Here is a 13,237-nt window from a genome sequence, read left to right as displayed (position 1 = left end):
CAACAAAAGATACTTTTGTTGGACCAACGATGGTCCATAGTTGAGTTTACACGACTTTCATTCTCTGGGTCTAGCTTTCACAACATAATTATAATAAAATATCTGGTTTTACAATACCTTTATCAGTTCCAAAAGTTTCCAAAAGTTTTTGGAACTGATAAAGGTATTGTAAAACCAGATATTTTATATATTACATTTCCGGGGCTACAACAATGAATTTTAATAATTATAATAATGCAAATATTTTTTTAATTAATATTCTTTAACTTATTTGCAACAATTTAAGGGGAAAGAGTAATTAATCATATAACAGTCAATTATAATAGCATTAATAATCTAACGGTAATTAATTAATCTCTATATTCAAATACCAGTATCCTCTCTAACTCCAAAAAAAAAAAAAAATAAAAAAAAAATAACTACTTATGATGCCTTAACAGATTAACAGAATCATATTATACTGTGTAGTATCAAAAATGTTTGAAGTATTGCGGCCATTGCAACTGTCGGCTACTCTTTCACCACTTGAAAACTCTCTATATCAACAATCACAGATAGCTCAGTGGTAAGGTAAGAGGCTCATAAGTCGAAGGACCTGGGTTCGAGACCCGTCTGGGCCAAAAAATTTTGTTCTAGCTTTTTTTCAAAATTTGTTTTTAAGAACTATTTAATCAATTTACTCAACTAATAATTATGCTTTTCGTACTAAATCTTAATTATTTTGTGTGAAATAAAACGGTTGGTTGGATCAGTTGTGTTATGGTTAGTTGGCCATCAGTATTTTTGGATGGTTGGGCCATTGTTGGACAATGGTTGGCTGGAAAACAGTTTAAAGAGGTGACATTTCTACCGTTGGCCAACTGTGTGGCTCCACAATTTACCAACGTTGGCCCAACCATCTGTGCTACATGGGTAGGTACTGGTTAAACCTAATGTTATTAAAATATATTTAATTGAAAATCATTTAAGACAAATGGAAATTCGCTTAGTCGGCAGGTTTGCTGCGGCGGGGGTATTTTTACCTCCCATCTAAATTAACCTTTTCGCAACTCGAGTCTACGCACAGGCCCTGCCTATGTAGACTTTTTCCTTCGGACGTATTTTTTTCACTTTTTTCGCTTTATTTCTACAGAGTATAATTTTTGTTTTGTTATCTAGTAGTTTGCTGTATTATATTGAAGTAAAAAAAATACAATGTAATTATGTGTATATAATTTATGGGAAATAAAATATTATTTCATTTCGTTTTCATTTCTCAGCTTATTGCAAAATGTGAAGGATAAAGTTAATGTTTCATAAGGATAAAGTATGATACATTGACAAGGGAGTATGTTTCCAAAATTGTATAAAAAAGTCAATACTTTAATCTATGGTGTTCCATTATTATGTTTCGTTTTATTGACCGGGGTCGATATTGGTCGAAATCCCCAATCAGAGGATCAGTCACTGCCACTGCCTGTAAGGTCAATTGTCAAGTACTCTCTACCCTCATTCTGTCAAACGTAAAAGCATTGACTAAAGCTGGGTTTTCCTAGGCGCGGAGTCGGCGAGCGGAGAGAGGAACGCGGAGAGCGGAATTGAAATTAACATGGCATTCCGCTCCGCTTCTAGGAAAACAGTAACATTAAATTGCCTAAGACAAGTGGAGTTCGCTCTCTGCGTTCCTCTCTCCGCTCGCCGACTACGCGCTTAGGAAAACCCGGCTTAAGGAAATAAAAGTATATTCTTTGTTTCCCTTGTCTCTGTGGTAAAAGTCAAAATGACGAACGTAAAGAAAACAGATTCAGAGAACAGATTGATTCGTTACGAACGAACGGACTAGGACTTAGGACTAGACTAGACTGTTATTGAATCATGCTACATGCTAGGCTGTTGTTATTGTATTCGTGTCCAAGTTTCCTATGTAGCTAGTTTAGTTACATTAATAATTAAAGACTGATAAACAATCTGAATATAAGGTAAAGTTATAGCCCACATGTATATTCTTAAACAAGTTTATATCTGAAAAAAATCCTAATGTATGAAAATATCGCTCAACTATCGATGGATGAACGGGTTTATCTAAGGTCTGCTAATAGTGCCAATCTGGGGCCCATTTCATAATAAAGTACAAACTAATATTATTAGTAAATCAGCTGATCGCCCAATGCAAATCTAATGGAAGTTGTAAATTGTAGCATAGACTAACCAACACTAAGGGAGTATGTTTTATCTATGCTTGTAGTTTATTATGAAATGGGCCCCTGGTAATGGATTTAAAAGCAATTGTTAGTTTTATTACATTATAGTATAGGCCTAAACTTAGTGCCTAGTAGATTTATTAGATCCTAGATGGGGGGGACCGAGGGGACCGCGAAACAGCTAGCGGAAACCAGAGGCCCGTGAGACGAGTAGGGCCGAAAAATTGGAGTTCATTCTAATTGAAATGTATTATAAATCATTTAATAACTGTATTAAACAAGTAATAACATTAATGTTATAAATACCGTCGTTTTTGTTAGGCCTATTCAGTGATAAGGAACTAAGGTAACAAATATAACGTTTTATAACATGGTTCATTGATTATAATGCAATCTTACTTTCGTCACATAGAAGTATTTTGACTTCTCTGTGCTTGCGTACACTGCTTATGTCTGCCAACAATTTTAGTTTTACCCTAATAAGTTATTAATTTTATTTAGGTCCCTATTTCATACCTAGGGCAACAAATGAGGTTTTGCGGGCTCGAGATAGTTTTTAAGTTCGAGACGAAGTCGAGAACTTAAAAGATCGAGAGCTGCAAAACCATTTCGGTCCGTGGTACGGCTATTTTTTCACCACACAAAGTTATATCATATTACAGGGTTGGTACGGTCAGGGAAAACCTGGAAAACCTGGAAATGTCAGGGAATTTTGTTGGTCTGGAAAAGTCAGGGAATTTCTCTTGAAAGACTACATTTTTTACAGATATGCTACATTTTGCATCTACGTCTCAATACTTGGTCAAAAACATCGGGAACCTACCATCGATATAAAAAACATCGAACATCGACAGACATTCTATCATCACTGACATTCTATCATCATCTCTGATTACTGGCTTTAATTGAACGTACCGAGCTCCCAGTGTTTCTACACGACCAAGAGAATATAATCCCGGTCACTGGGTTAATAAATCCCGTTTAATCCCTTATGATTTTTTGTGATAAATTCTGAGTGTTAAATTAGACATATTGTGTTTAAATCCTAGTTGTTTTAACATTGCTATTATATTTTGTTAAGGTAATTTTTTAGATTGGGGTTAGTTTTTCACTAAAATAAAGCATAGTAAATAAAAACGACGTCATAGCCAAAACTCCTGTTTTATCCCACATCCCCTTCAAATCCCGCTCATGCTCTAAAAATCCTGTTTTCGGGATAATCCCACGTATGGAAACACGGCTAGTACCGTTAGTTCATGAGTGTTGCCGCAGTCCCGAGCCCGTTCAGCCGTGCGCACGGTGATAGTTTTATTAATATGTGTTCGTCTTAGTCAATGATGTATTTTTGTGTTCTTCATTGTAAATATTTGACGCGGTTGCTACACCAACTATGCAACTAAGGATGGAACAACTTAGTGTAACAGCGGGGCTGAAGATGGCCTAAAGGTCGAAACATACGTCCCTCCAATACACAACTGGATTGATTGACGTAAGTTACAATCATTAATTAAAACATCAATCCGTTTGCTACAAATCTATCATGGTAGTACCGCGATGCGCGGAAGGATAGGCCTACATTCATCGTTTCAATTTCAATACGATTCTGAATACAATTCCTCATTGAATTTACACCAATACTGATTCAACCTTTAATAAACTAAAAAAAACTGCACTTGTAGGAGTTTATAAAAAAAATTTTTCTGTTAGTTGAAACATTTAATAGTTTAGTTTGGTACTACTTTTTGTCTCCGGTACAAGCATGGTAGTTATTTTTCCAATATCACATGTTTCTTCCGATATAAGCCGATGATATCGCAAGCAAAATATCGATTTATATCAGTATCAGAAGCACCGTGTCGTCTATCTGCTAGTGTCAAGTCAAGGCCAAGTAGAACATAAAGTGTGAGGTTAAGTTAGTTGGTACTCTTAATTTTTCAGATTCCAGATGTTTAATTCTTTTCTTATTGGTTTTATGAGTAGGTAAACTATTTAGGCCTACATTTTTTCTAATAATTCTTAATTCTGACTATTCGATATCGTCTTACGGTATACCTGGAAAAGGTATAATATCAGTCTGGAAAACCTGAAAAAGTCAGGGAATTTCATTTTCCAAAATCAGTACCAACCCTGTATTACCACTATTCACTACAATACTAAAGCACACTGATAGTCAACACAGACACAACTGTACAACTTTAAGTTTATGAGAAGAAATAACTTGAGGAATCAGCAAAAATAATTTAATAAATAGTTGCTATGCATCGATGACAATAAAACAATTCTATTGCAATGCTATGGATACTGATTGTGTATTTAATATGCATTCATGTTTTAAGAAAGTAAGCGGGCAGCTGATTTTGCAGCCCTAGTGATGTAAAAACCTGCTCGGTCCCCAAATGACGGTGACAGCTGGCATGGCCAGCAAAACTTAACTTTCAGCCACCAATTTATTAACGTATATGTAAAACAGCTAAAAACATCATAGTGTGGTGAAAAATACAATTATTGCTACTCTACTGGCTTTGTTTGTTAGACTATATCTTTTTGCCTCACAATTAATCAATACTAAAGACATATGTTTGTAAGGTCAACGCAAGAAATCCATAAAAAAGACCAAAATCTTAGCCTTTTGTAAAAGTAGGCCTACATCAATCTTCTAAATTAACCAACTTTGAGTGTATGAGTTAGCCTAATTAAAACCACCGATAAAACCTACCCGAATAAATAATTGATATCATGTGTAATAAAATAAATATAACACCTACTTGATACGAAACATTCTGATACGGATGAAAAATAAGGTATTTTTATTTTATTTCAAAACTTTTCACAGATACTGATATTGATAAATATGTAACTTTATCATCAAACCATGACTGAAATACTTAACACGCCTTTTTATGGAACATAACCCATAATATATTTACTACAGTGTATTTATGATGAACCTGTTTGGCCATTGTATTGTTGATCAAAAAATAACTCTTGGTTGGAGGGGGGAGGGTGTTCGATTATGTTGTATTGTTGGTCTAAAAATAACTCATGAGAGGGGGCCCAAAAAATAAGTTTGCACGGGGGCCCAAAAAAATCTGTTACGCCACTGGTTGGTTAACTCAACTTAGAACCAACCATTAGTTAAAACTTAGTGACCCAGGACACCTGGATCCAGTTTAGAACCAGAAAACTCCTGACTGACTATAGTGATGTACGATGTGTAAACAATCAAAATGTTCCGCTTATCGATTGCTTTGATTACTTAGCGAGAGGTATGTACAATCAAAATGTTTAACTCTTGATTGTTGCATTCTTTAAAAGCAAAACGTCTGTCTGCAACTTACATTTCATGAGCTGTTACGAGTAATTTAAGTCTTTTTCTACATTTCTTAGAATAACTTAGTTATATGTACAACATATACTGCTGACATTTGAATAAATGTGCACTCCGTCATGTCAGCAGCAATAGAAAATTATTTTTAAGTAAATAATAATTAGGTAATGTTAACAATATATCATTACAAGAAAATTTAATTTATAGTGATGTACGATGTGTAAACAATCAAAATGTTCCGCTTATCGATTGCTTTGATTACTTAGCAAGAGGTATGTACAATCAAAATGTTTAACTCTTGATTGTTGCATTCTTTAAAGCAAAACGTCTGACTGCAACTTACATTTCATGAGCTGTTACGAGTAATTTAAGTCTTTTTCTAGGGGTAGCGGATTTTTATCCCCCTGGAATTTTACCCCCTGGGCAAACGTGACGTCACAAACCAGGGGGTAAAATTCCGGCCGCGAACTTTTGAGTTTCGCGACATCAGCTCGATGGATTAAACGCGGAATTAGACTTATATATTTTAACGGTTGTGAATTTAATCAGAACACATCAAATTATAAAAACCTAGAGTGTACGGCCCGGATTTTTACCCCCCGGAATTTTACCCCCGGAATTTTACCCCCCGGAATTTTACCCCCCGGAATTTTACCCCCGGAATTTTACCCCCTGGATAGATATTAAAATTAAGTGAGAATGATTAATTATCTTCATTCTGTTTTAATTTAATAGTAAACATTTTATTATTAAGTAGCCTATATTAATTTCTTTGTAAGAAACTAACCGAACAGGTTTTGAATTTTAATTTTGAGATTCTAGTATTAGGATTCGATCTTTGAAGCTAACAGTTGGTTAATATGACGTATAAACAATCAACTGAATGATAATTGTTTCGAACATTTCTTTAAAAAATAAATAAATAAAGATAGGCTACTAAATAATGAAATGTTTACAATTAATTAAAAACAGAAATAAGAAAACCAATCATTCAATTTCTAAAATCGGCCAGGGGGTAAAATTCCGGGGGGTAAAATTCCGGGGGTAAAATTCCGGGGGTAAAATTCCGGGGGGTAAAAATCCGGCCCGTACATTTCAGTTGTCTAAACACTAGTTATGGACAGGGGGTAAAATTCCGGTTTTTATCGCTAATCGAATTAATCACGCTCTGACTATTTTCATTAGACTTCGAAATCCGCGGGGGTAAAATTCCGGCCGCGAACAAACTTTTGGCCACTCAGGTTACTACGTCATAGTGACGTCAGCTTTGCCCAGGGGGTAAAATTCCAGGGGGATAAAATTCCGGCGACCCTTTTTCTACATTTCTTAGAATAACTTAGTTATATGTACAACATATACTGCTGACATTTGAATAATTGTGCACTCCGTCATGTCAGCAGCAATAGAAAATTATTTTTAAGTAAATAATAATTAGGTAATGTTAACAATATATCATTACAAGAACTTTCAGTCCGTTATAAACATTTTGATTTATATACAAACATTTTGTTTAGGCTATTAAAATTTATTGTCAATATTTTTTTTATTGCTTAACTTATTAAACCTATTGTGGTTTATATCACTATTCCGTCTAAAGTAAGTAATCCATAAACTTCCCTTGTTTTAGCGAATTTCCCATATAGGGAATATTAGCGAATTTCCCATATAGGGAATAAGCTATTACCGTAGGTCTCATGGTAAGACCTGGACTCGGGACCGATTTACTTTTTCATTTTGATGTCCCCAGAGGCCAAAAACACCATCCGTTCAAATTCATATATATCTAATATATAAAATTCTCGTGTCACAGTGTTTGTCTGCAAACTCCTCCGGAACGACTTCACCGATCGTTATGAAATTTGGTGTGTAAATTCTGTAGGTATGCGAATCGGACGTAAACTATTTCCCGTTTCGAAATTCTTAAAAGGGCTCCGCCCCAGTGGCTCTGGAGTTTCCCATGTTAACCTTATGAGAAATGGAATTAATGAATCTTAACAGCTGTTTCAATTAAACAAGTTGGTTCTGTTCTATGATGTTCAATAGCATTAAAGTTACAAGGATTACCAACAGGGTGCAGCACTATTATTTCTTTTACATTTATGACAACAGCTAATTTGCAATCAAAAGGTGAGTGAGCGTAGCGAACGAACTTCAACCTGGAGGCGAGTGAGCGTAGCGAACGAGCTAACCTGGAGGCGAGTTAACGTAGCGAACGAGCTCCAACCTAAAGGCAAGTGAGCGCAGCGAACGAGCTCCAACCCAAAGGTGAGTGAGCGTAGCGAACGAACTTCAACCAGGACGTGATTGAGCGATGCGAACGAGATCATCTTGAAAATTAAACGTAACGGTACTTTCTTTCCATCGGTCTGTCTTAGGGGAAACCTATAACTTAGGCGATACGAAGTTCGCCGGGTCAGCTAGTATATATATATTTATATATTACTAAGCAAATCAAAATACCACAGTACCCTAAAAACATTTTATTTTATATTACTTACATGTTTCGGACATTAATGCCATGATCACAGTATAGTATATAACCTATTAGTTTCTTTTATTTACAAATATTATTAGATATTTCTTATTAAAGAACAGGTGATAATTTTCATATTAAGGGAAGGAGGTGTTTTCTTTAAGATGTATAATTTCATTGAATATTACGTTTTGATTTTGAATTTGTGTCAAGTTTAGTAAATTGTCTTTGTCATTCAATGAATTCAATGAATACGTACAAAATTGGATTGAACCAATTATAAAAAGAAAGAAAGAAACTCATCACAAGAAGCTACAAAGTCTGATAGGTCAAAAAGCTAAGAAGATAAAAAATGAAAATTTGAATGAAACCCATTCATTTTATCCCAAAGTTCAAAATCTAACAAATATTGTATTTGAAAAAGATGAAACAGAAATGTTATCAAAAGCACAAAAATACAACATTAACATGGACTTCCAACAGAAGGTTATAAAAGATGAAATGATAGATCTAGAAGTTGCAATAAGAAAACAAAAGACAGACATCCAAGAATCAATTAGACATAATTTTGTACATGAATTAGACAAAAATAGAATAGAAACTAAAAACAAAGGTATAATAAAGAAGTCCAGAAAAGACTTAAATACTGTAACATCAATATAAAAAAAACTCAAAGATAACAACGCAATAATAACCAAAGCTGATAAGGGAAATACAACTGTTATAATAAACATAGACGACTATAACAAAAAGGTAGAAAACTTTATTGAAGACAATAATTACAGAGAACTCTCTAAAGATCCCACACTAGAATACAGTAAAGAAATTAATAGTACAATATCTAAATGTAAAACTTTAAATAAAAGTGACATGATACAACTAAAAATGATAAATCCAATAATACCAAAATTTAGAGGACAACCTAAAACACATAAAACAAATGTACCAATACGTCCTGTTGTTAACTACCGAAATGCCCCAGCATACAATGTATGTAAGTACCTAAATAATAAACTAAAACATAAGATAAACTTTGAATCTGGATACAGTATCAACAATACATATAAATTAATTGAAAAAATTAAGGATGAATTAATACCTGAAAATGCAATTTTTATCTCCTTTGATGTAACTAATATGTATTCAAATATTCCTACAAAAGATACCCTTCAAATCCTTCAAGAAACTTTAAACAAAAATAAACAGGTTTCAAAAAATGAGTTAAATGATCTTATGAAACTATCTAGAGTAGCAATCAATCAAAGCTATTTTGAATTCAATGGCAAAATTTTCAAACAATTAGAAGGATTGGCTATGGGTTCTCCACTTTCTGGTATTCTAGCAAACATATATATGCAGCATCTAGAATCATCAAAAATCATAAACGACGAAAATCCATTTAAAAAAGATATAATCTATTGGTATAGATATGTCGATGATATATTATGCTTATATAACGGCAATAAAGACTCATATCAAGATTTTTTGAAATACTTAAATTCTATCTCCCCAACAATTAAATTTACGATGGAGACACAAGAAAAGAAGATAAATTTCTTAGACATAACAATTACTAAAGAAAACGATCGACATAATTTCAATATATATAGGAAACCTACCCAAACTGACCTAATCATTCCATTTGAGTCAAACCATCCTTGGCAACACAAAATTTCTACATTCAAATCAATGGTATTTAGACTACTTAACATACCAATGTCTAAAGACAACTTTGAAATAGAAAAGAAAACTATAAAAAGAATTGCAGGAACAAATGGATACAAAGAAAAAATGATTGAAAAATTAATAAAAAATGAAAAAACAAAAAGAATGAAAGTAGAAGAACAAGAAAACGTAAAGAAAGAATTTATATGTATTCCATTCAGCTCATCCTTAAACAAAACCTTAAGAAAGACATTACCGAACTCAAAATTTAAACTAAGTTATAAAACAAGGAATAACGCTTTCAACATAATACAAAAAAGAACAAATCCGATACCCAACCCACCAAATGTGTATAAGAAATCAGGAATTTACAAATTATCATGTAACAACTGTGAAAAATACTATATTGGTCAAACAGGTCGAACATTTGAAATCAGATACAAAGAGCATATACAGGCAATCAGATCAAACAATATGACAACACAAAAATCCTCATACGCCGAACATAATATACTTCAGACCGACCATACATACTCAGAAATGAATAAAAATATGCACATTCTGGATATTGAAAATAAAGGTGAAAAAATGAATACAAAGGAAGACTTTTATATTTATACTCATCATATTAATAACTAAGACAATTTACTAAACTTGACACAAATTCAAAATCAAAACGTAATATTCAATGAAATTATACATCTTAAAGAAAACACCTCCTTCCCTTAATATAAAAATTATCACCTGTTCTTTAATAAGAAATATCTAATAATATTTGTAAATAAAAGAAACTAATAGGGTATATACTATACTGTGATCATGGCATTAATGTCCGAAACATGTAAGTAATATAAAATAAAATGTTTTTAGGGTACTGTGGTATTTTGATTTGCTTAGTAACATTTAAAGTAGCCCTCATTGATGTATACAATAACAAAATATTTATAAATATATTTATATATATATACTAGCTGACCCGGCGAACTTCGTATCACCTAAGTTATAGGTTTCCCCTAAGACAGACCGATGGAAAGAAAGTACCGTTACGTTTAATTTTCAAGATGATCTCGTTCGCATCGCTCAATCACGTCCTGGTTGAAGTTCGTTCGCTACGCTCACTCACCTTTGGGTTGGAGCTCGTTCGCTACGCTCACTCACCTTTAGGTTGGAGCTCGTTCGCTGCGCTCACTTGCCTTCAGGTTAGCTCGTTTGCTACGCTAACTCGCCTCCAGGTTGAAGTTCGTTCGCTACGCTCACTCTTCTTTGGATTGGAGCTCGTTCGCTACGCTCACTCACCTTTAGGTTGGAGCTCGTTCGCTGCGCTCACTTGCCTTCAGGTTAGCTCGTTCGCTACGCTAACTCGCCTCCAGGTTGAAGTTCGTTCGCTACGCTCACTCACCTTTTGGTTGCAAATTAGCTGTTGTCATAAATGTAAAAGAAATAATAGTGCTGCACCCTGTTGGTAATCCTTGTAACTTTAATGCTATTGAACATCATAGCTATAGAACAGAACCAACTTGTTTAATTGAAACAGCTGTTAAGATTCATTAATTCCATTTCTCATAAGGTTAACATGGGAAACTCCAGAGCCACTGGGGCGGAGCCCTTTTAAGAATTTCGAAACGGGAAATAGTTTACGTCCGATTCGCATACCTACAGAATTTACACACCAAATTTCATAACGATCGGTGAAGTCGTTCCGGAGGAGTTTGCAGACAAACACTGTGACACGAGAATTTTATATATTAGATATATATGTGTCCGTCAGCACGATAACTCGAACAAAAATTATCCGATTTTGATGAAATTTGGTGTAAACCTACATTTATTTGAACGAGTTCGCGAACCAGCATGATCGGACCATGGGAACAGGGGTTTATGGGGGGGTTTATGGGGTAAAAATGGGTTTTTCCCATTTTTGACCCTAAAAACATAAAATTTTGGAATTTTTTTCCCAACTATTTTGTCGAGCTTAAAAAATTAAATAATTTAGTACATTGAAGCATTGTTGTATGCCTAATGGTTACAGACAAAATTCAAAAAATTGAAAACTTAAAATTCCCATGTTATTCTTATGGAGAAAATGAAAACTGTTGTGGTTTACTTGTTTATGGATATATATTGATAAAATTTGGCGAATTTATTTATTTCATCCTATACTATTGACTTATGGTCGAAAAACGCTTTTTACCCTCCCTGTAGCAGCAAACCTAAGCACTCGTTAAATCTAATGTTTCTTTAAATTGAGAATAAATATGTCTTATATATGGAAATATTTTAGTAAAAATGTAATCAGACAAGTTGAAATTCGCTTAGTCTGCAGGTCTGTGGCGGGGGTATTTAAGTAAGCTCTCATTGGGGGACAATCAGTGGCGGTTCCAGGGGACGGGGGCTACTGGGGCTTAAGCCCCCCTTGGACCCTGGAAAAATAAATTTAAACATATATTTCGTCCTCAACACGCAATGTCATAAAACAGACATCAATGTAGTTTTTATTAAACTAAATAAGCGATGGTAGGAGTAGTATAAAGTTCCACATAAATAAACTTTGTGGAGCAATTAGTACAACAAATAAAACAATATAACTTAGGCCTACGCTATGAAAAGTTGTACGCATCATCCAATTTTTATAGCAGTCAGCTGTTGACATGCTAGGGCATAGGCGAGAAACGAGCTCGACAGCGAGGATGGGGAAACAGCTGATTTCCAGTTCCTAGTTGTCAATATGCGTCAATTCCTTGGACTAGTACAGTACTATTCAAAGTTCATCAAAGATGCATCTACAGCGCTTAATCCCTTACATCAGCTTCTGAGGAAAGACAAACATTTTCATTGGTCCCAGGAATGTGAAAAAGCTTTTACTCGTGTTAAAGAAGAGATAGCAAGTGACACAGTTCTTACTCCATACAATCCAGACTTACCCGTGATACTTGCCACAGATGCTAGCCCTGTTGGCTTATCAGCTGTGCTGTCTCATAAAATGCCAAATAATGAAGAGAGGCCCATTGTGTTTGCCAGCAGATCCGTCACTGCTGCAGAGCGCAACTATAGCCAATTGGACAGAGAAGCAACTGCTGTATACTGGGGGTGTAAAAAAATGTTTGATTATATATACAGAAGGAAGTTTACTCTTGCCATTGACAACAAACCACTAATGACCATATTTCATCCAGACAAGAAACTACCACTGTTGACTTCATCCAGGATGCTATTTTCTTTCAGGATTTGATTATGACATTGTATACAAAAAATCAAGCGACCACTGTAATGCAGATTACCTCTCAAGACATCCCTTGCCAATAAAAGAAGAGAATATCAATGTGGTTGACGAAGATTACACTGTTCGAAGAGAGACAATACACTGCATAACAACCGATACTATCATGGCTAAAGACATAGAAAAAGAAACATCACTTGACGATGAGCTCTCTTGTTTAAAGGAAAAGCTCCTAAACGGAGAAGTCGCTGACCCAGAAATATCACTTCAAGACGGAATTATTTTTAGAGGAAATCGTGTTGTCATTCCAAAAAAGCTACAACCTAAAATCCTCCAAGAATTACATTCAACACACGTAGGAATAGTGCGGATGA

At 34.5% G+C, this 13,237-nt stretch overlaps 1 protein-coding gene across 7 annotated transcripts in view; it reads left to right on the top strand.

The window, feature by feature from the left end:
• Window positions 1–1,848: 1,848 nt before the first annotated feature.
• Window positions 1,849–13,237, top strand: part of LOC128982937 (rab5 GDP/GTP exchange factor-like) — a 255,403-nt gene continuing 244,014 nt past the window's right edge. For 2 of the 7 annotated variants that reach the window (XM_054402028.1, XM_054402022.1), the window contains exon 1: window positions 1,953–2,066. In XM_054402028.1, the coding sequence (XP_054258003.1) occupies window positions 2,017–2,066 (50 nt within the window). In that variant the 5' untranslated portion in view covers window positions 1,953–2,016. Of the gene's footprint in view, window positions 2,067–2,249; window positions 2,268–5,279; window positions 5,447–13,237 lie in introns of those variants that run through there. The other 5 variants (XM_054402024.1, XM_054402025.1, XM_054402023.1 and 2 more) reach the window with 5 other exon arrangements.

Source organism: Macrosteles quadrilineatus, unplaced genomic scaffold, assembly GCF_028750875.1.
Source record: "Macrosteles quadrilineatus isolate MER2022 unplaced genomic scaffold, UCM_ALF_1.0 Scaffold_1__1_contigs__length_201487025, whole genome shotgun sequence".
Lineage (NCBI taxonomy): Eukaryota > Metazoa > Arthropoda > Insecta > Hemiptera > Cicadellidae > Macrosteles > Macrosteles quadrilineatus.
The sequence above is the reverse complement of the archived record's forward strand: the minus strand, read 5'-3'. Positions and strand labels throughout refer to the sequence as shown.